Genomic DNA, 24,348 nt, shown 5'->3' on the forward strand with positions numbered 1-24,348 from the left:
AGGACGCCTCAAGGTGATTGGAGAAATTTAACTCTAATTGGCAACTGGGTGGCGCTATAACAACAGAAAAATGCTTAAAAATGGCTAAAATGCGACAGATCGCAGTGACTCCCCCTGTGGCTGAATGTTTTGGGGTTTTTTTCTAATTTTTGGTATGACTAAGTCATGGTATGGTATGCTGTACATAATCACGGAAACTGTCAGTGTATCATTCTGTCTGTCCCACGTTTTTCTACTCACTGACGTGGTCAATCTATGTGAAACTGCACATAGGCATTGAGGATTGGCATAGGTAGAAGGTGACAAAGCTACCAATGGATATGGACTAGTACTTACGTTATCAGAGAAAAAGGTGAGCATGTGTGTGCAGGTGTGCCAACGGCCATCTGAGATGAGCCAAACACCATCAAAGAAACACAGATTTGGAACATGAAACTGCTTTATTCAGTGTTTTTTACCGGTTTTAATCACCTGGTCTGTTTGTTCTGGTGAGGAAGAGACCTCTGTGGATAATTCAGCTCCTGGTAAAAACCTCCTGAACATTAAACACTGAAGGAATCCTAACCAGGAGTTTACGTTTGACACATGGCAGACGTTTCAGATGGTTGCAATCTGCAATCCTCACAGCTAATGTCACTAAATCCTGCACACAAATCACCTGTTTTCGAAACGCCACAGAAATGTGATCCCTCCTCTACAATGCCTGTTAAAAATGCCTACATGCTGTAATGCAGTGCAACCATATTTGTACCTGGCTCGAAGTTAAAATACCTTCATCATACAATGAAGAATCAATTGTGCCACAGTGAGCCTCGGTAAGTACTCAAAATGAACATCAATCTTTTCCTCATTTTCAGGGGGAGCAGGCTCTCTGCTTTACACGGCGAGCATGCACACAGAATAAAAAGTAAAAAAAAAAAAAAAAAAAAAGTACTCAGGGATAGATCATCTGCTGAAAGGGGATTCCATAATAAAATCCTGATGGCAATGTTGGCTGAAACACAGCCAGCATAAAACACAGCTTATCATCATGTAGGCCACAGGATGGATGTCCCGCTCGGCAACAGGCTTTCAAATACACACCAGGTCACACTGTGGTGGTAAAAACAATTGAACTATTAATTTTCAATCCTTAATTTGATTTTTAACTAATGCATAAGCTACAATGTAGAGTATAATCTGTACTACTGATCCTCTATGAGTTATAACAAAAAAAAACCATCTGCCTTCCTGAACACTTTTAAAGGGTCAGTTTTTACAGCATGACTGCGGAGCACCACTGCACGTCAACTGGACCATAAATGTCAAAAGCACTCGAGTGCCACCGTACCGTGAAGTTGCGAGCACCGGTGAATGCACTTCCATCCTCCCGGTAATGTGTCTCAGTGTAATGGCTTGCAAAAAGACCCCTAAGAAGGGAGAGAGAGAAAGAGAGGGGGAGAGAGAACAGAAACATCAAACACTCAGGTACTTTTTTCAACACTGTAAATCTGAATTGGAAAAAAAAAGAGTCTGTGTTTTAAGACGACTAAGAAAACTCGACCCTTAGTTGACTTTTTATGTAGATTCGGTGTTGCTTGCGAGAATTTGGGGGGATAATGTGGATGAAATACTTAGCATTCTGAGGCAAGGGGAGACTTGATTTGCTGTGAATTTATTAGGTGATTTGTATGTGTCCTTGAATCCCTTGGCATTCAGCATGACTGACTAGATTCCCTGCTGAGGTAATTATTTTGTGCATGTGTATTTCTGTGCATATGTGTGTGTGGATGTATTTTAAACTGTGTGGCCATTTGTGCGTGCGTTTTTCTCCTAGGGCCACAAGCAGATGGACACAGTGAGCCCCACCCCGAGCATTGGCAAAGGAGCAGCAGGAACACCCATCTTTTGCAGCTGCATAATCACACTGACATCAGGCAGGATGATCTCAGGGTGTGTGTGAATGTGTGTGTATGTATGAGACAGAGAAAGAAAGAAAGAGGGAGCACTAGCAGGTAAAAATGCAGAGAAGTGATTATTTTATTTCTGTACCTTCAAATATGACGTGATTTCTGTCTGAAATATTCTAATAAACTCACTTATCAATGCACCACAGGTGAATATAATGCAGCAACACAAACAGACAAACAAAAAGTTTCACAAATCTGACTTTTTTCCTGCAGAAAACACGGGATTCACAAGACAGAAGAGGAGCTGGAGAGGATTTAAAAACTAGAACGCCGCAGTGTTTATCCAAATCACAGTGGAAATCATTCATATCCCACAGTGCTCTGCCATCCCACACAGCTTGCATGGACTGAAAACCAGAATTAGACCGGAGTGGACTGGGCCAATAATGTACTTTTTTTCCCATACTTCCAGACCATTTAATATCTTATCTGTGCATTCAAAGTTCATTTTTTATGACCTGTTTAAAAAGGGATCAATCCTCCGTGGCCTGAGCCTGACCACATTTAACTTCATTAAATACTTATTATCGCTTTAATGTGCCTTATCACGCCATTAGCAAGCTCTTAAACAAATCTGATAAGCCAGCGGCCAGTAATCACTTTAAAGAGCCCGGTATGTCTCATTAAAAATGGATGACACATCAGAGGGCAGAGGATGCTTTATGGAAAACCCCCAAATATGCATCTTTATACTGAACTTGCAAAAGCAGTGTTTAAAAAGTGACAAACAGCAATGTTATAGTATTTTGTTGAAAGGAGGGCAAATTGAAAACGCTCTGATACAGTTTACAGTAAGGATAGGATTTGCATCATGTGAGCGATAATTCCAAGCAAATGCTCACGTGCTGGATTTTGCAGGCATGTTTGGGAGAGCCAGCTTAGGGCAGCGTGGCCCGTGGTACTATCACACATACTGAAGTAAAGCCGCGGGTTTTACATGATGGAATCTGCCTGTAATCAACTCCTTGGCAAGAGTACACAGTTTATGAGGCCATGAATGTTTACTGTGTGTTTGACAAGAGTTCTCTTTACCCCTGCTTGTTACCTTTCTGCTCCGTGGCGTCGGTATGTGCATCTTTCACAGCTGAGAATGACCCTGCTGTTGATCAAATGCCCTTGGTTCTCGCTTCTCTACGGCTCCAGTGTTTCCCTCTTTGCTTTTTACTGTCGCAATAAAAAGAAATAAATCTGAGCTTTTGGATTACAACCCTTTAAAAAAAAAGGCCTTGGTTTTATTTTATCTCGAGGATATGTGTTTTTTAAAAAAGATTTGGCATTTTAATAGAGAGCAGATAGACAATGTCATCCTCACCGCACTTCAGACGTGTCAGTCGTGTTTTACCACTAAACCCAAATAGTGCAGGGGAGGGAGTTTCTCCCCGAATACCAAAATACTTTTATGTGATTATACCTCTTTTCTTAGCAACTCCTCACCTCCATCCCTATTTTTGTCAAGAGGAACATGCAGCCAATCAAATGCAATTTAGAGTCATAGCGGCACACGAGACAAGGTCTGATATTCACCTCAGCTCTTCTCAGCAGAAAAGCCGGTGTGAATTCTTCAAGTGCTGCTTTAAATTTTCCTCTAGTATTTTGTAGGAGACAGGTGGTGAAATTTATGAATGGAACCGGCATGCAGAGTTTCTGACGGATGTGTGAAATTAGTCACGTGTGGAAGATCATCAACTTCCTCAGCCTCAAACTGTCAATCTGTTCTACAACTGCAACTGTAGAGTCAAGTCCAGATCAGACCAAAGATTCAAGACGAAATGTTTTAGAACGTTGCAGGGGAAAGTTGTTCCTCTGCAACGGTGTGAACTGGCCTGTCTCAGCTGGACTCAAGCCAGCTGATGGTGTCACCAGCAACTTAGCATGTCAAGTTGCAAGTGGCTAGTTTGAAAACAGGAGGCAGGTCACCTGTTTCAACAACCAACTGGCTTGTTGAGAAGCCCGCTGGTCAAGTCAGTTACAAACTGTCAGCAGACAGCGTGTTCGCTTGTTGTGGCATTCTCTGAAAACAGCCCTCCATCCCTGTCCAGCCTAAGTCCTGTCAGTCAGGTACATCCCTGCTGCTGTAGACATGTATGTCAGTCTCCGTCCTCAGGTTGTGTCGCTGCTGCTGCTGCCTGCTGCCTGCTGCATATGTGCATGTTACACACACATACTAACTGATCAATGGGCGCTGGTTATTGTAAGATTTTGGCATATCTATTATCCATCTGATAGTCTATCCCATCTCGGCAAGAAAGTGGTATTCTTGTTGTCTGTCATGGACCGCAGGCGGTTCGTTTCCAAGCTCCTCTTCTCTGTGAAGACCAATGATCTGGCGCGATCCCTTAAGCACAATGGGGACATGGCAGACTTGTTCTTCACCTTTGACAGTCAAAACTGAACAAAGCTGTGACCTTATACATATGTAAGATTGGGAAACTTATCTAAGCTTATTTAACATAAGCCACACCTAACATGCGGCAGCGTTATTTACACTTCCTCCAGTACCTGGTCTGATTCCAGGTCCTCCTCACCAACCTCAAACTGACCCACCTTGGTGTCACAGACCTCATCCATTTAATAACCTTGAGATGTATGTAAGATAATAAAGTAGCTACATTTGGTAACTGCAGGAAACAACTGCGAAACAAAATAGAGGAAATTATATTGTTATGAGCCTAAATTGTGTAATTTGCCCTTTTTTACCAATAGAGAGTGGTTGTAGCATGTCAGTGACCTTTCCATTCAATTCCTGGTGTCCAAATTATATGAAAAAGTGGGTATATTTGTCTTTGTATGTTGTGTGGTTCAGGGGTTACGAAAATCTGCGTTTTTCGCCATAAGCGTGGACATCAATTCAAAATGGCTGCCAAATGAACCCAGTGGGCCATGAGTTGAGCCTATTTCTCGTGGTAGACTACGAAGCTTAGGTTGTTTCGTTTCTTTTCGTCATTTAATTAGTACTACTTGTAGAAATGCAACTGTTGCAAGTATCTCACTATCACTATTAGAGAGAGTCATTGCTATGGAGATAATATACCATCCTGTCAAGTTGCATTGATGTCATTCTCGGAACCCATCGGCTGTATTCGGCATCTGACTTCCGGCAGATGGCGATACAGCCTCGATTTTTTGGCATTCTGGTTTGATTTGGGCGGAGGAGGCGAATTTCCGTTTCCAACTTCCGTTTATATATAAGTAAATAAGCTGTAACATTGCGGTGGATTCAGAGTTTGCAGTGACGCCAATTATGTTCCGCCTCGTTAGTTCACTGCACGGACCATTTAACCTGGCAACAACTGCAGCCAGCTCAAACGTGATTGGTCAATATCACGTGGACTACAAACAGCCTACAACCGGAAACCAGGGCTCTTCCGCTCTTCTTCTGGAGGCAAGATCTCTCAGGGTTTGCCTACAGACTCTACATTCACTGAATGTAGAGTCTGTATATAGAGACTACATTGATGCAAACTGGCAGATTTTCAGAACATTGCAGACCAATGTTTGCAAGTAGTTAGAAGCTACAAGTCATCATACTGAGAATCTTTGGTGTAAACTAGGATTAATTTGTACCATGTATTATAAAGTGCACTGTGAACTGACAGTGAGCTTCTTTGCTAACGTACTACCTATCTACCTTTACATTTTTCTTTTCCAAAACTGTTATAAAAATCTCCAATAAATGCCTGAGTCAATAACCATTGATTCAATGCTGCTAAGCGTGTGTTGCGATTCATTAGACACAGTCCAACATCTAATTAACGATTCACTAATAGTCACTCAGGTTAATTGTGATGAATGAGGGGCTCTTTAATAGCACCTCTGGGAGGTGGAAAGCACTGTTATTTGTCTTAAAAAATAATCTCCTACCTCTCCTTTTTTTAATTTAGCATCTCTAGCTCTTCAGCATTAATTGAATTTCTCTGCAAATTAATTTACAGTATGGCATGAATTAGTGATTGTTTCTAAAAGCCAGATGAGGAGCTTTCCACACTTTGCTTTATAGCCTAAAAAGCATTCAGGGACATGTTTGTGATTCACTGTCGACCTTTCAACCTCTGATCCCTGATGTCTCAGATGAACATATGTTCCTGTTCCCCTTCCATCCCTTGACATAAGTGGACTGCTGTCACACAGAACATCCAACACAACGATCAATGAATGGCTCCCGGAAATATGACTGTCACAATGCAGGGACCAAACAGACGAGGCCACTGCAGAAAAACTCATTACCGTGCACCATACAAAATCCCTCTTCCTCTTTCTGCTGCATAAAAAAAAAAACATGTCAGATATGACTTTCTATCATATCTGAAATAACAGCAGATAGAACTGTTGTTGTTGCCGAACCAAACACGTGTTTAAATGAGTTTTATTTGAAAAGAACAAATCAAACCTAGCAGACACAGGCTCGCTACGACGGCATAATCGATGAAGCCGAAAGTGGATGTGTCACGCGTTGTTTACATGAATCAGTGTTTTTTAATATCATCCTTTTCTCGGGCGTCCAGAGAGTACAATGCTCGGTGCAAATTTAAAGCGCTGGGCCTCATTTACATATATGTGACTCCATGCCTCATGTAATAATTCACCATTACACAAAGCCCCCTGAGCATGAAACCATTTGAGAGAAATGTGGCTCCACTTGCAGTCTCTCTGCTTCCTTTGAAGACTGCTAACTTCAGTGATTTCTTTTAATCCCCTCTCCCCCACGAGCCTGACCCTAAGCCTTCCTATAGCTGCTACTTATGGTACTGTACGCCTAACTTGAAAAAGAGCGCACTACTACAGAAGGAGAGAGCGATGAAGAAGAGAGGAGGAACTAAAGAGGTGTGGCTGACAAGTCTAATTCTATTTCCACATACGGCTGCGTTCCAAATTGATTTACATACAGCTCAGTGTCCCTTCAGCTTAGGCTTGGCTGTAGCGGGTGCACTGAAGTGTACAAAGCCAGCAAAGCCAGTAAAAAAAAAAAAATTAAAAAAATAACAGGGAGAGAAGGAGATGAGGGTGGGAGGAGCAGAGGGAGCAAAACAGAAAAATCCCCTGAACTGCAGAATTAAAGGAGTGCCTTCCTTCACTCTACTTCTCTGGCTTTGTAAAAGATTACTCAAGTACATTTGTGCCTCTCTTAAAACCAACCACATAAATGTAGCTTGTGAGAATACAGTAAGTCACACAACAAATTTGTTTCCTGTGGCGGTAACTATATCATCAGTTTAGTAACAGGCCTCCTAGTATATGTTTGTCCTAAATGTGCACTGAACTAGGTTGTCCCACTAAAAGTTCATGTGTCAAACCATGCTAGCAGCTCTTTGAGGCTCTATTTAGTCACAGCATTGCTTTGAGCTTAATGCTAACATCAGCATACTAACATGCTCACAATGACAACTTTAAAATGCTAATGTCAAGCAGGTATAATACACTCTCTGGCCACTAGTACCAATTTGGACCCCTTGGTCTTGGTGGCATAGATTCAGTAAGGTGCTGGAAACATTCCTCAGAGACTTTGGTCCATATTGACATGATAACATCATGCAGTTGCTGCAGGTTTGTCAGCTGCACATCCATGATGAGAATCTCCCGTTCCACCACATCCCAAAGGTGCTCTATTGGACTGAGATCTGGTGACTGTGGAGGCCATTGGAGTACAGTGAACTCATTGTCATGTTCAAGAAACCAGTTTGAGATGATTTGAGCTTTGTGACATGGTGCGTTATCCTGCTGGAAGTAGCCATCAGAAGATGGGTATAAAGGGATGGACACGCTCAGCAACAATACTCAGGTAGGCTGTGGTGTTTAAACCATGCTCAGTTGGTACTAAGGGGCCCAAAGTGTGCCAAGAAAATATCCCCCACACCATTACACCACCACCAGCAGCCTGAACTGTTGATACAAGGCAGGATGGATCCATGCTTTCATGTTGTTTACACCAAATTCTGACCCTACCATCTGAACGTGGCAGCAGAAATCCAGACTCATCAGACCAGGCAACGTTTTTCCAATCTTCTGTTGGCTAATTTTGGTGAGCCCATTCAAAGTGTAGCCTCAGTTCCCCGTTCTTAGCTGACAGGAATGGCACCGGATGTGGTCTTCTGCTGCTGTAGCCCATCTGCATTTGCCATTGTATGTAGTAGTATGTAAACATGGTCATTTTTGCTTTACAGTTGGCCATTTTAACATGGGGGTCTATGGGAACTGACTCGCCTTTGGAGCCAGCTTCAGGTTGAAGAACTGCAGTTTCTGGCCCTCCAGCATCGGCTGGCATTCAACCTCGGTGGTTGCTGCTTTGAATAAACCAAAATACAGTAGAAATTTTGTATTTGACTGGATGATGGCGCTTTATTAAATGTCATGGAACTGTTAATTCAATTCACCCTCTGGCGAACATGAATGTGTGTACACAATTTCATGCAATTCATGTAATAGTTGCAGAGACATTTCATACTGAGCCAAAAAAAGCGGAAAAGCCCGGGGAGCCCAAGATTAGGACAGTTTTGGAAGACTGTGTTCCCTTTCCACAATTCTAACAACTGTAATTGAGCTAAATCCGTTTGTCGCTCTTTGTGGAGTTCCCCTGGAGGAAATGTGACTGCCAGTCCTAGGGTCATGGCACCATTGCTTTCACCTCCATTTCAGCACATTGTGTAATTATACACAAGTGGAAGAAGGTTGCCCCATCCAAAGAATCCCAGCGGCTTAAGGACATGTTGTCATGCTTAAAAGTGGAGAAGATAGAGTGCAAGGATCGGAGACAAAGATTTGGGTCTATTTGTAACCCTTTTGCTTGACTCTTCACAGTCGTGTCTGAGTAATGCAGTATTTACCTCTGTAGACACTCTGTTCCAGGATGCCAGGTCCCTGAGGTGTGATCATAATTACTTTTGTTTGTTTTTTTCTTGCCCTTGACTGATTTTGTTCACAACCTGTTTATTGGCGCAATGTGTTGATGTGTCACACTGGTCCTCCTGTCATGAGGCTGGGGCTTGAAAAGGCTCGTATAGGATCACCTATCAGTATGTGTTTCTACTTTTAATGTATTTATTTGTTTGTGTAGGTAACCTATATGTGCCTCTGTACATTTATCCTCCCTCTGACTCCCATAGTGCCGGGAGTCAGTTACAAACATATACTATTGTAATGACAGCGAACATACATATTGAGTGTATGTACTTCCTGGTTCAAACCATGAGGTAGGGAAGCCCTTCAGTGTGGTGTTTGCATGTTCTTGCTGTGTCAGTGTGGGTTTTCTCCGGGTACTCCGGCTTCCTCCCACAGTCCAAAGACATGCAGGTTAATTGGTGACTCTAAATTGTCCGTAGGTGTGAATGTGAGTGTGAATGTTTGTCTGTCTCTATGTGTCAGCCCTGTGATAGTCTGGCGACCTGTCCAGGGTGTACCCCACCTCTCGTCCAATGCCAACATCATGATCCCCAACAGGATAAGCAGCAATGGAAAATGAATGAATGGAAGTACTATATATAGAAATTGAAAATGTATTTTTTAAAAGATGGAAAGAGAAGTCAGTGGAGCGCCAAAGGCAGACAGATTTTTCCTCTGAGAACAATACATGCCTGCACCGAATTTTGTGCCAATCCATCAAACAGATGTGGAGATGGCTCACTGGAAAATCAACCATTTGAATATCAGCTAGTGGCACTTAATACAATGTCAGGGGATCACTAAAGTGTCTTTAAAAGTCTTTATACCTACACCAAATTTCATGGCAATCCATCCAACAGCTGTTAAGATATTTTCCTTAAAAGCAAAATGCCAACCCAATGGTGACAGTAGAGGAAAAGTCAGTGGATCAACAAAGTCATTAAGATACATCCACACATCTGATTCTTCAGTCTGAACCCAAGTGATGGATTGACTGACCACCTGACCAAGCGCCTGAGTCCCGCTGCTAGTGTGACTTAAAAGTCACATTAATGAGAGCAGAATAAGAATTTCCAATACAAACACTCCAGCAGGCAGCAGACCAATATCAAACAAGCAGGCTGATCGGCTGAGCCTACTTAAATATTGACCAACCAAAGCAAAGATAGCTCCTTAATGAGTCAAGATCCCTCTTTGCTTCGTTAGAAGTCACAGACCGAGCAGCTTGCTCACTTTTAAATGATTCTGCTGAGAGTTTTCAAAGGTCCAGATGATGACACTTTTCCCAGAATACGATTGTGATCATAAAGAAAAGAAAGACACAAAGACAACAAATAGTCCTTTCTACCATGTTGTTTATAGAGATTAAAGTCCTAGAACAGCCCTGCAGATACAAATGTACCAATGACTCAAACTATGAGTGTTCAGGCTCAAAACTTACAAGCCGCAGTGATGAGTGTTATAACTTGTGTCCACTTTATAGCTGACATTCAGTTCAGACCCAAATGAAAGCCTGCCTTTTTGCCATTCAATCACCGAGAGCGGTACACTCATTCAGAGAACATTCTCCGTCTGCGTCCCTCACCTCGGGCTTCACAGCTCTGTGTGTGATGTGCAGCCCGAGGCGAGTGAAGTCATCACATCAGTAAAGCAAACTGCAGAGGGAGAGACAAGGCTCTCTGCACTAGAAAGCAGACGTGAACAATAAATCGCGGTGTAATAATACAGTTAGGGGAGACTGTCTGTCTCACACACTCTCTGAAATTAACAAAATCACAGGCATTCATGGGAAAACACAAATGCATGATAATAAATGACATTTTCCTGTTTGAGCTACATCACTGACCATATGATCTCCTTCATGACTGCTTGACTTGTTATCTTTGAAGACTGTATGCCCCATGAAAGATAACAAATGAGTGTTGACAGAAAGTAATAAGAGAAAATGATAGCAAGTGACTGTGAGGTCATATGATTTTTCTCCTTGGGGGATAGGAGGCTTCTGCTGGTCAGGGGAAAAAAGACAACATCCCTCTAGAAGGAGACATTTTGATAATGCTAATGTATCCACACTGGAGTGTACCACTCTCCCAATCACTTTAAAGCACACAGTGAAAGGTGACTGTGTTACTGTATAACATAAACGCCTTAAGGTAAATGTAGGTATCCATAGCACGGGATTGTGCATCAGCTGTCAGACATTTTTCTAGCGTTTGAGTCTTAAGAGCTCACAGATCACTGGAGTCCATTTCTTTCCTCTGGGTATGCCTCCTCCCTCTGACATATCTTCTTTACATCTCCAAAGGGTTTTATTTTCTTTTATAGCGCGCCAATGGTAACCTTATCTTTTATGCTTCCAGATATTTCTTCTTTTTTTTGCCACCTATTGCTTTTTACTGGCACTGCTTTTTACTATCATAGAGTCTCAAAAAGACTTGATAACAAAATTTGGGTAAAAATGCAAGGCTGCAGGTGCGAAACAAAGATTAAAAACACTGTCAAGCCGTAAATCTTTTCATACCTTTAACGAAAGCACACGTCTGGTGGCTGTGAAACACTGCAATTTGAACCAAAGCTAAATCAATGCTATTATTTCTCTCAGTTGTGAACTAAACGGTTACCACCACAGCAAACAGCAGTGAGGTACAGCAGAGCTGTTAAAGAATGAACTGTTTCATAGCTGCTGGCCTACACGTCCGGAATATTTAACGCCATAAAACGATTCCCACACTAAACATATTTTTCCTCATAACTGTACAAAGAGCATGATGTCATATTCCCCACGCGCCCTTTAAAGGGAATAGTTTGTCAAATCAGTGAAAGGGAAAATGCGCTCATCTACAGTACAGTTAAAGCGAACCCTGCACATGAATCCAGGCCAATCGTCTAACTTCTCTCTGGGTATGGTCAGATGCTGTAAGGCAGGCTCAACATGTCCATCTCCGTGCAAAATTAGCCGTTGGCGTTTGTATCCTCCCCACATATTGCACCACCGAGACTGTTTGTGGTAAGTAACGCTCCAAGCTTTCACAGCTCAACATTAGGCCGTTATGAATGTGAGATGTGTGGCTCAAGGAGTGTATGAATTCTTTATTACCCTAACAAAGCAGCACAGAATATTTCTGGGCGCCGGATGACGATGGTATGAACTCAAAACGCCTGGAGGCAACATCACCACCACTAACAAGCAGTGAACCATAAGCGCTTTATGTGGTGAGCTGTTAGAAAAATATGCTGTTCATAGCAGAGCACTGAACATAATGATATATGCATGATGAATCTATTGTAGTAACAATGCAAACAGTTACAAATCTACGGAGATCTTATACTGATTATCTTTAATCACCAAGGAAGAGTATAATTCCATCCTCAATCTCCTCTTGGCCTGAGGATTCAATATCTTTTCTTCATTTAGGGAAATAGAATTACCGCCTCACATTGTATGCCTCAGTCAAGTTGCACTTATAGTTTATATCCATGTCTGTCCATACTTATATGCAGCCATGACAGTTGACAATACTTCAGTATGGATGTTGCTGCAAATAAACTACAAATTCTAAAACATGGATGCTTTATGCACATTCTCAACTTGGCAGCACAGAAGATTTATACAACAACCACAGTTTCAAGATTACCGTTACCATTTCAGTGCCAACAGAATGTCTCCCCATCTGTTCTTGAGTTATGGCGCTGAATTATCACCAGAAAAAGTGTTCTTGCAGAACATTTTGATGTCACAGGGAAATTAGCCTTTGACTTTTTGGATAAAATATCATCACTGTGATCAGCTGTGTGAAAATTTGTCATAATTACCATATGATTTCTTTAATTAAGGCCAAAAACATGTTTTGTGAGGTCACAGTAACCTTGACCTTTGACCACCAAATTCTAATCAGTCCAAGTGGACGTTTGTGCCAAATTTTGACGAATTCCTGTGAGGTTTTCTTGAGATACTGTGATAACGAGAACAAGGTCACAGTAACCTTTGACCACAAAAATCTAACCACTCCACTGTTGAGCCTGAGTGTACGTTTGTGCCAAATTTGAAGAAATTTCCTCAAGGTTTTTTTGAGATATCGTGTTAATGAGAATGAGATGGACAGAGTCACAGTGACCTTGGACCACAAAAATCTTATGAGTCAATTTTATGGGTCCAAGTAGACATTTGAAACAAGTCTAAAGAAATTCCCTCAAGGCGTTCTTAAGATATCACATCCACGAGAACGGGACATACAACAGACGTGTGGACATATGGACAACCTTCAAACATAATGCTTCCAGCCACAGCTGTTGCTGGCACAGAGGCATAAATATAAATATACTTGAAGAGGTCCTACTGATGAGTTCTATAAGAGATCGTTGCCTGTAATTGTTTTTGTAACATGTTTTGTGAGGTCACAGTAACCCTGACCTTTGACCACAAAAATCCGTTCATTGTTGAGTCCAAGTGGACATTTGAACCAAACCTAAAGAAATTCCCTCAAGCATTCTTGAGATATCACATTCACGAGGGGGCGTACGCACTTATGGACATCTGGACAACCTTAAAACATAATGCGCCCAGCCACAGCTGTTGCCGGCACAGAGGCATAAAAAAAAAAAAATATTTAAAGAGGTCCTACTGATACGTTCTGTCAGAGATGGTTATCTGTAATCACTTATGTTGAGTCAAATGTTAACTCAGGTAGCCTTTTATTGCCAACGATTGTGTTGAGTGGAGTACAAAGTGTCAGGAAAACAGTATTAAACCATTTCTACAGCATTTATTCATTAATTTATTTATAGTTCTGGTCTACTTCTTTATTTTCATTTTATGGTAATGGGGAGTCACGCAGCTGTGGGGTTAAATGTGAACGAGGATAATATCAGCACAAGCCGTCTGCTTCCACTTTACTGTCCATTAAGAAAAATAAGTGTGCAGTTGTATTCCTCTATATTACAGCGTTAATTCTCACTGGAAAAATACCATTAATAATTTATCATCTATAGTCAATGTGGATCTTCTATTACAAAAATAAATTATGGCTTTTTCAAAATGTTCTAAATGAAACCAAAGTTTACAGCATACCAGCCTCAATAAATAGCCAGTTATCAATGTTTCCTAAAAAACATTTTTTTTTCCTGCTATCTAACAGTGCCAGTAAAATCTGAAATACACATCTCACAGAGTTTATGTTTGGCAAATAAGAAAATAATAACAACAATGATAAGAAAAAAATTGCACACCGTGCCTGAATACTTGAAATGAATTAATAAATCTTCAAAAATGAATCACTACAAATTAAATACTGAAAAAATATCATACAGTAAATTGGATCTTTTGCAGAGTTTGCCCAATATTATTTACATGCTTACCATTTTACTTCCTGTAATGTTCTCCTGCATAGTGAAGCTGATGTATGGGTAACAAGTGTGTGCAGTGGCATCAAATCTTCATTAAAAGTTAGTGAGAAAGAAGTATTCTAAACAACCTCTAGAAATAGTTTTTGTATGCCTGCCCACTACTGAGATGAACTGTATTTTGCTGCTTCAATATTCCCATCCATAACAAGCTACACACCGGAACTAATGAGTGACTAGGGATCTTCAAGGGAGGTGGCCTATTATTATTCATTGAAAAAGAGTAAACAAATGCATAAATGTTAATGTCAGAGGGTTCCTATCTGTCCAATTAATCTATGGTGGCTCCCCTGGGCAGCCTCATTGTTCAGCCATACTTTTTTGTGTCTTCAGGGGAAATATGCAATTAAGAGCTGAGCAGAAAAAAATATCAAAGATGTTTTTGTCTTTCATTTTCCTTCCCTTCCCTTTTCTACAAGTGCAGTGCCAGTTCAAAACATGCCTCTTCAGAACGGGCTGATTACTTGGCTAGTGATATTGCTGCTTGTAGCCTCCTCACGAAGTGCTCATTCAAACAACTTCACAGTTGACGCTGTTCTTCCTTGAGTCCTGAGCGATACACCTGCCATGACAGAGTTGCTTAACACACCCAAGTCACAGCTTTTCGGGGTCAGGAACAACAGTGAAGTACATTCTGGTTCACAGGAAATAATGCCAGGGGCAGACATTACCATTATGCAAGGTAGGTAACTGCCTGGGGCCCAGACTAAAAGGGTCCCATCAAACATATTGAATTATGTTGCTATTCTAGCTCATTGTACTCTAAAATAACTTAAACTGTCCCCAGAGCACTTAAAAAATATGCAACTCAACTGTATATGACACCAGAGGTAACACTGTACTACTATATTTACCTGACGGAGACATGTTACCATTTACAGTGCAGATTCAAGTTCACTCATGAAATATAACAATTACAACATGATGCAATTTTATTCATTAAGCTATCCAGCATTATATTAGAATTTAACGCTCCACATTGAGCAGATTTTGAGGTATTTCACCATTGAAAAGATGGTCTTTTCGTAGAACTAGTCTGTCTTAAGAGAAAAAAAGACATAAATGCTTTTTAAATTGATGCTACATGACTACAGAAAACAGAGACAAAGGACTGTGGCATTCACTTTTGCCCAAGAAGTAGAAAACCTACATCTACCAGAATGCACAGTGCCACACTGAACCAATAAGCACTCCTACAAACACTCAAACTTGTTCGTTAAACACAATGCTGGCCAGCTGGTACCAAATGATTACAGTTAAACAGTAAGCTAAAATATGTTTCTAAAAACATCTGACATGAGAAACAGGCAACGCAGAACCAGAGTCTTGGTTTAGGTTTGATCAGTACTGCTTAGTTTTACTGTGTGATTGCAGTTTCTTTTCAGCCTCTGTTTTTTTTACTATGCAGACACAGTATGGCGCACACTTCCTGTTCACAAACTCTTGTTACTACAGCTAAACAGTGCACTAAAATATGTTTCTAAAAGACATCTTTGATGAGAAATAGGCAGTACAGTAACAGATCCTGGTTTATGTTTGACAAGCACTTCCTAATTTCAACATTTGATCGCAGCTTGGTCTGAGTTTGAGAGAAAGAGAGAGAGAGAGGGGCAGGTCTGTCTCTTAATCCATTCTCATACGCTTTGTGTATGTGGTGGCAGGCAAATGAAAATGCGCAAGTACAGCCTGTACGTCAAGCAACAGCACGAGAGCCTGTGAAATGCATCGTCGGAGTAGGAAGATCTAGGCATTGGTTAGATGGACAGATGTTTACCAAAGTTCATTTACACATACTGCACACATTATGATGATACAAAGCTGGTTGAAAATCTGCAAAGTACCCTTTCAAGTAAATCTAAGTACATTATGCTGACAATGCCTCTCTTTTACTCTTCACTTTTAGAAAAAATGCCAATGTAGGACTTATACAGTGCAGTATAAATAGTTTTACTCTTAACAAGTATTAATTTTACTTTTGAAAAACAAAAAAGTTTGGAGTACTTCTTGTTCCACTGCCTATGCCAGCATGCCCAACATGTCTGGGACTCCCAAATCACTAAATCAGCCCGTGAAAAACACACCCAGGTTGTGGCTACTCACAGTCAGAGAGACTGATGAAATATGTTAAGCGGGGTAGTTGCATTAGTCACTTGGTTTGACATAACCACTGCAGTTCTAGTAGTCCATGGCTTAATTAATGTTTTTTATTAGTTCATTTTTTTAGGGTTATAAGTTAGTATGACAAACTTAAAGAGTTGCAATGGCAGAGCAGTGCTGCTCTTGTGGGCTATGTGCTCATGTTTGTTGACAGGACAGTGAAGTTTTTGATAGTAACGTTAGGATATCCAGCATCCAGCAGCAAAGGTGAAGTGCAGTCAATTAGCTGCGGCATGTAAAGGCACGCCATGGATGACATGCTCGACTCAGTCTGCAGAGCCCTAAGGCCCCGCCCCCGCTGCTGCAGAGAGCCACAGAGTGTTTTTTTTTCCATTCAAAGTTCATTAATATTGACGCGTGTCCAAACTGTAAATTCAACTCAACAGGTCCTCGGTCCTCCAGCAATACACCTGCCAAGTGCGTAGGAGATCGGATAAATTGTTCTCAAGATGCGGAGGACAGAATGACAGAGAGGCAGAGACACAGAGTTCTTGCTTTAAAGGTAGATTTTTTTTCTTACTGTCATTTTTTTCCTAGAAAAAAAAGAAAGAATAACTGGTGCATATCAGTATGAATCATCTCCCATTCTCCCACACCCATGACATCTTTTCTGAAACCCTGAAAGTTGACAAAATAGACAACTTTAAACTTCAAGCTGTAAAGAGCACTTAAAACTGCTTTAATATAACACGCCGTCGCTCCACTGACTGCACACATCCTAGAACATCAGCTCTCTGGTGCCAGATTGCGTGAAGCATTCTTCCCCTCCTCTTAAAAAATGTCTCACGTCATTAAACCCAGTCTTTACACTTTCATGGATGCTGCGCTGATTCTCCAATAAGATAATAGCACACAATCTGTCATTCTCCACCCCATTACCTTGCAAACATGGTGGAGATGGAAACTTTCACTTGGCGCTGATGTATCATTTTAACATGAGGATCAGGGTGAGCACTCTGACACTCATGCTGGTGCGGTATAACGTGAGTCGTCATGGCTGCTGGGTATTGAGCGGGAGATGTCAATTACTGAACGGGCTACGGGTGGTAAAACAACAAAGAGTTTTAAGTTAATCAGAGATCTGATTTTGGGGTTTCTAGCTTTAAGACACCTGACATTTCTCTGATAGCTACGGCCAGTGTGAGCGATCTAAAATACAATTCTGCACTACATTTATTTACCCACTGACCACAGGATACGTAAGTCATAAAGCCAGTGGCCTCTCAATAAGGTCTGTAAAAGGATTACAAAAAATGTCACTGACCTTCAAGAGCTGAAGCTCAGACAATATGTGCTGCACAGGTCACTGCACAGCATATCCTCACAATGTGAGGTAACCTTAAAGAATAACTCCAACTTGGCTCTTGGGTTTGGCAATCATTCTTTCTGGCAATAACAACATGAACTCAAAACCAAGTAAAAGAAAACGCTTTAAAGGCACAAAGATGAACTGTAACATTACAGACTGAATTCTGGTTCAGCTTTAGCCTACTGTACTTGTCTTAATTGTGCATTCACACAGTTTTTCGGTGCAATTAAGGACTGTAGCGTTCCAGCTGTGCTTACTTTCAGTTTTACCTCCAAATAAAGTGGTTCAGACGCTTGTTTACAGCCGTCTGATCATTCCTCTGCTCTTGTTTTTCTCATTGTCAGACTTCATTGAAATAATGTCAACATGTTCCCTGATCTCAGCAATTACTTTGGTGTGGAAAATATTAGCCTATCACAGCTGTTAAAAATATGACCAAACAGCAAAAATAAAATCCCACTTGTACATATTATCCTTGAGACTACTCGAGGAAGCATTTTACTGCTAGAGAAATGGTCTTTTCCTAAAACTGGGCTCACACAAGTACTCTTGGATTGGTACAAAAAGAAAAGCAATAAACAACATGAAAAAAGTCTGTCGCTCCCTTAAGTGCAATTTATTGGCACATCCTCAAGTGACGTTTGGAGCTGAATGCTCTTCTTCAGACTGAGAGAGGAGCATTCAGCTCCAAACGTCACTTGAGGATGTGCCAATAAATTGCACTTAGGGGAGCGACAACGTGCAGACTGTTTTCATGTTACATTTGATCAGCACTGCTTCAATTTACTGTTTGTTGTCAGTTTTTCCAGCCTCCATTTTTACGATACAGGAAACAGTATGGCACCCACTTGATGTTTACAGTTCTCGTATTGCAGCCAAACAGTGTACTAAAATATGATTCTGTAGACATTTTAGTTGCAAAATAGGTAATTCAGTGACTGAATCTTGATTTATATTTGGCCAGTTTTAACATTTGATCGGAGTTTGGTTTGAGCTTGAAAGACAGAAAGAATATTAGTGATCGCTGCCTGGCCATAGACTGGCAGACACAAGCAGATCTGGCTGCCTAGAGAAGACAGGCTGTGTCAGCTCTGTCCTCGGAGACAGGCGGAGACAGAGGAAGATTTTTTGCTACACTGTGGCACTTATGAAGACATCAGAACAAAGTTCTACACAAAAATTAAATGTAAACTCTGAGATTTTGATTCACTCTCTGACCAGACTAAAACGTAGTGCTGCCCCCTCATAGTCGACGCAAGGTTGGTCGACCAGAAAGGTAATTAGTTGGCAAGATTTTATTCGCTTAGCTGCAGAAAAAACAAACAAACAAACAAACAAAAAAAAAAAACGTGAAACTCTATTAGGAGCTGCGCCTTGTCACAATAAATCAAAACCTATATGTCTGGACCATGTAGGTTTTTAATTTGAAAGGACAGACACAGGAAGTGGCCATGCTCAGCAGGTAGATAGGAGTCACGTTAATTTCCAGGGCTGGTACCTGCAGTTATTCCACAGGCTAGTTAGTTAATAACATGTCGGGCAGGAAATCCAAAGTGTGGGATCATTTTGAGAAGGTGAAGGACGAACCCAAGGTGATATGTAAACTCATCTTCATTGGTCGACTACAAACATGACGTATCATCTGAAACATGTCAGTAGCTACATGCCCATTAGCCCACAGCGTCATTAACAGGCGGCTCGCTCAGTGTGTGACGTGCACTTGTAGATAAAATATAGGCCTATATTAATGAAGGTTCATTAGCACGGTTTTGTATTTCTCTGTAATGTAGCACAGTGTTAACAATGTTACTGATACTATTCTTTCTCACACCTTCAACTCAAACCATTGTGTTGCCCCGCCCAGAATATATCATTTAATAATTGAATCAATATCGTAAACATGCGGGTGACTAGTCGACTAATGGCCCTAAATGAAAATTTCTTTGTCCCGGGCAGTCCCACTAAAATGCAACATCTACTTGGAGGAAATAAGATTATGTCTATGACTTTGTGTTAATAATTTGTTGTTAATTTTCACAGTCTTACATTGTAATTGTGCTTTGGCGCCACATGTAAAATGTCATGCCAATAAAGCATATTGAGAGAGAGAGAGAGAGAGAGAGAGAGAGAGAAAGTTCTCTCTCCTGATCCACCTCTATTCTTTCTCTGTCTGTGGTGGCGAGCATACAAAAATGTGGAAGGACAATCTGTAGTTGAGCAACACCCTAGAGCCAGCAGAAGGGAGGTGGGAGATGAGCAGGGAGATCTGGGCGCTGTTATGACACTGTTATGATACAAAGCTGGTTGAAAATCAGCAAAATATCCCTTTAAGTTTAACCACATAATCACCTTCCCATATTAAAAAGATGAACCATAAATGATCTCTTGTAGATAACAACATATTTATCTCTTTAGGTATCCATTCATCTGCTTCTCTGCAGATTCAGAACCAAATCAGCAACAGCATGTCTTTGTATTTTTGTCCATAGAAAAAAAATTCCCTCTGGCTTCTCTGTTTATACACACAGCCTGTGGACTAATTGTGCTGCTGCCCTGTGTTGTTCAACATGAACCCAGCACGGCAAAAACTTCCCCTCAATCAGTGATGTCACATGATGCACTTCCTCTCTACCTTGTTTTCCAAGGCACATCTGGATTTATTGTGAACACACACTTCCTTTCATGTGTGTGTGCGTATCGACCTACCTTGTGTGTGTGTGCTTTACGTAAACAACCCTGACCTTGTGAACTGATGAATGTAAGACGTGTTCACTGATAAAGCTGTTTGTCACACTGTGCTGCAACCTGCATTGTGTTGACCTGCCAGAGTTCTTACAGGCTGCCGTGTGTTATACATGCGTGGTTATATGTGTTTGTTATGTTTAGCTTGAGCACAGGTAGACTGTAATCTGAATGGATCTGAGACATATAACATGATAACACCTGTAGCCCAGTGACTGTGGCTCAAGAGCAACATCTCCAGCAATCTCTATAATCCCTATAATCTGTGTCTTATATCACCTGTATGGTCTGATAGCTTGGTGAGCAATATTGCCAGCATTAACCATATCAGATAAACGCCACTAAGAGTGTGAGACAGCTGCTAAGCTGTGCGGTCTTGCACAGAGAAGTCCTTATTTCTCATGGGCCCACTACAAATGACCCACTCTCTTTGCCGTGCTGAGATATAATGCAGAAAAGGATGTGAACCACACACAAAGTAATTTCTACTTTGAAAAGGATTTCTCATTAAAGCTTTTATATCGAGCTTTTATGGTGTGGTTGTGTGTGAAAAGTGATTTTTATACACTCTATTGCGGGCTGATTCCTTGACCTTGGAACTGTAATTTGATGAGAAATTGAGCACTAATGGCTGTATGCTGCCACAGACAAATGCATGAAAGTGCATTATACAGTAATGCACAGTTCACATGAATTTCATTATCTTGAGAAATCTATTTATGTACAGCGAGGTGATGTAATCACTCATGTAACACACTCCCCGGGTTTTTTACAGCAGTGTTTCCTGCCGATGCAGATAAATGATGCTGAGGATAAATATGGATATTATGCACCATCAACATCTGCCTCAGTCCATATCAGAAACTCCAACGCAGATAATAGATTTTCTGCTCACCTACACCAAGGCAATAGTTCACTCTGCTGACACCACACTGAGCGTATATCACACAGTTTGATTTAAAATAAAAAGAGCCGCAGCCTTTATAAGGAGTGTGTGACCGAGGCTGCAAATGCATCACATCTGTGCTCTCATTTGGCATGTTAAGTGCTCAGAAAGGAAAGAGAAAATCACTCGCACTCACAGGGTCCTCATTGTTCTGCTAGCTAGCAACTTTGATAGGCGACCCACACTCTGCGCAGTATATGTAAGGTTAAAAGCAGTTAAATTGGGAGATGTTCCACTCAATGTTCCCTTGCATGAATGAGAAATGAACATATATGGAGAGGGAGACAACTTGACTATATTGGCTAAGTGCTGTGGCAACACCCTCAGCATCCTCTCTGCTGCTGCCGCAGGCCCCTAAAAATAGGTCTGTAGCAGTGAACAAATAGATGATGCCATATGCTGACATACTGCATTAGTGCATTAATGTATTCAGCTGTTTCACTGAAAGCAAAATGATCACAACGCCTGGAACAAGCCCTCAGAATTCTCAACTTTATTTGCTGTACTCCACCCACAGTTTAATGTAGTTGTATTGTCAAACATAATCTTAATTATAGGTTGATTTAGGGTGCTTTCACACCTGCCATGTTTGATTCGGTTAAATCAAACTCAAGTTCACTTGCCCCCTAAGCGCGGTTCATTTGGGCAGGTGTGAACACAACAATCGCACTCGGGTGCGTACCAAAACAACCGGACCGAGACCTTTCTGAAGAGGAGGTCTTGGTCTGCTTACAAATGAACTCTGGTGCAGTTCGTTTGTGGTGAGAATGTGTGATCTGAACCAACTGCAGCTGCATTACGCATCGTTGGGATAAACAAACATGAGCATGTTACAGTCCTGGAGGATTATTAATGTGCACCTCCACCTGCACCGCCTTAATATGCACATTCAGCACATCCAATGCATCAAAACATTGTTTTCTAGTTGGAGCCGCGCCTCGTTTTCAAACTGTATGGTTTTACTAAAATGAACAATGACAGCAATATAGTCCACGATGAGCAGCGCTGAAATCAACCTGCGTAGTTGTCCCTCCACTGTGACATTACAAAGTGTCACACTTGCAAGATAAATGTGACACTCTTCTTCAACGCTTTGTTTACTTCCTGGATTTTTCCCGCATGGAAATTCTGACCAATCAAGATCAAGGCATTTGATCTTGTCCGCTTGTAAATGCTGCCATGAGAACATGAACCAACTCTAGGCAATTGTGCAACTTTCTAACAAAATTAGTCCCTGATTCAGACCAAAGCAAGACAACTCTAGGTCTGAAAGCACCCTCAAGCTACATAACCACATAAATATGTGAATAACATCATGTTAACACTTGTTCCTAAGTCAGAAGTAAAGTATGTGATTTTCTTTGTAGCCAAATCAACTGAAACTATTGTTTAGTGAAGAAAAATCTGGCTTAACACATATCTTCCCCAGAGATCTTTGTTTCTGGAAAATCAATCACACTTTTAGGGAAGGAGAGAGGCAGAGAAAGTGAACCTGAGATAGGGAGAGACTTGAAAAGAGGAAAAAAAAAAAATGAACTATTGAGACACTTTGAGCTAGCTTGGCTCTGATGCTTGGCTCTGATCCAACCGGTCAAAAAACTACCACTCTAATCTTTTCCCCAAGCAACGCCTAAGACTGCTCACTCTCTTGCTCGCTCTCTTTTCTCTTCTTATTGTCCTTCAGGACTGGGCAACTTTCCCCAAGGGCGCTCTGCATTATCCACAAACTCTTTAGCCAACTAATTAAAGATGGCAGGAGGCAAAATGCGATTAGTATGTGCTCAAAGCTTAGCAAAAACTACAACTACAATGTCATCAGGGGAAAAGGAGGTGAAACTCACTCGCATCAATACTCAAACAGACAGGACGTGTGAAAACTCTTGTTAGAACAGTGTGCTCTACATCTCATCTTTCCAGACAAGACACTGCACATATGCTCAAGTGAAAGGAAGGTCTGACTGTCAAAGTATTTTGTTTCTCAACCTGACACTGACAAAAAGCTAGCAGCAGGTAAAGGACTTCTACCCACTGCAGTTAACCTGTATGAAACTCTTGTATTATTGGTGGGAACTGATATTTTGTGATACCGAAATACCAAAGAAATGCAGTAAATCTGAGGGATGGATCAATGACTTTCAAGGCTAATCAGACAACAAAACCCTGCACAGTGGTTTGTAATACTGTGAAGAAGGATTTTTTATAACTCTTGGAAAGTAAAACAGCTTCAATAATTGAATTCCATGTTGCCAAAATCACCATGTCAACAGTGGAAATATGCTGCTCTTGTTATAAAGTAACGTGTGCATGTATAGCATAAATTTGATTGGCCAATGTATTGCATTGTCCTGTCTTAATCTTTTTGGTCAGAGCTCTCTCGGTTGGCATCATGGAGACTCCAGGATGTTACTGGTTGCACTCAAGAAATAGACTGTGTTTCCAGTGTTTGTGCTAAACCAAGCCAACCGGCTGTGGGCTTATAACAAACAGACACTGAGAGTGGTTTAAATCTTCTCAACTCATTCTCTGCCAGAAAACAAATCAGTGTGTTTCCCAAAATGTAGACTATTTGTCGTGGCCATTTCAACATACCAAAGTTCCTTGGCCGCTTAGTTTGTCAGGTGTCTCGGTTTTGACTCGTGTTTCTGTTCCTTTTCTGGAGCTCCACAGTACTCACATGAGGCAGGGAGAAGTTTACGAGACTTACTGAGAATCCCAAAAAGTAAACAAAATGACAGGCCAAGTCCTTCCAAAATTACATCTTGTGCGGTCCACTGTCGACTTGAAGTTCTCTGTCTACATATTCTCATCGTATTACCGTTACTACAATTCAACACTGCATAACACAGTCAAAAACTAATTAGGATACAAATCAACACAAACTTCAAGTCGTCTTTACTAGGGTTGGGAATCCGGATCTGGTTCTTTTTTCTTTTTGTCATTTCCGCCGCATATTTCTGTCCGAACCCGACCGA

General features: G+C 41.2%; 1 protein-coding gene across 2 annotated transcripts in view; it reads right to left on the reverse strand.

Annotated features, from left to right (window-relative positions):
- Positions 1-24,348, reverse strand: part of adam12b (ADAM metallopeptidase domain 12b) — a 141,457-nt gene that overhangs the window by 77,045 nt on the left and 40,064 nt on the right. For both annotated transcript variants that reach the window (XM_049600643.1, XM_049600644.1), the window contains exon 4: positions 1,331-1,409. In XM_049600643.1, the coding sequence (XP_049456600.1) occupies positions 1,331-1,409 (79 nt within the window). The remainder of the gene's footprint in view (positions 1-1,330; positions 1,410-24,348) is intronic.

Source organism: Epinephelus fuscoguttatus, linkage group LG16 (genome assembly GCF_011397635.1).
Source record: "Epinephelus fuscoguttatus linkage group LG16, E.fuscoguttatus.final_Chr_v1".
In the NCBI taxonomy this organism is placed as follows: domain Eukaryota; kingdom Metazoa; phylum Chordata; class Actinopteri; order Perciformes; family Serranidae; genus Epinephelus; species Epinephelus fuscoguttatus.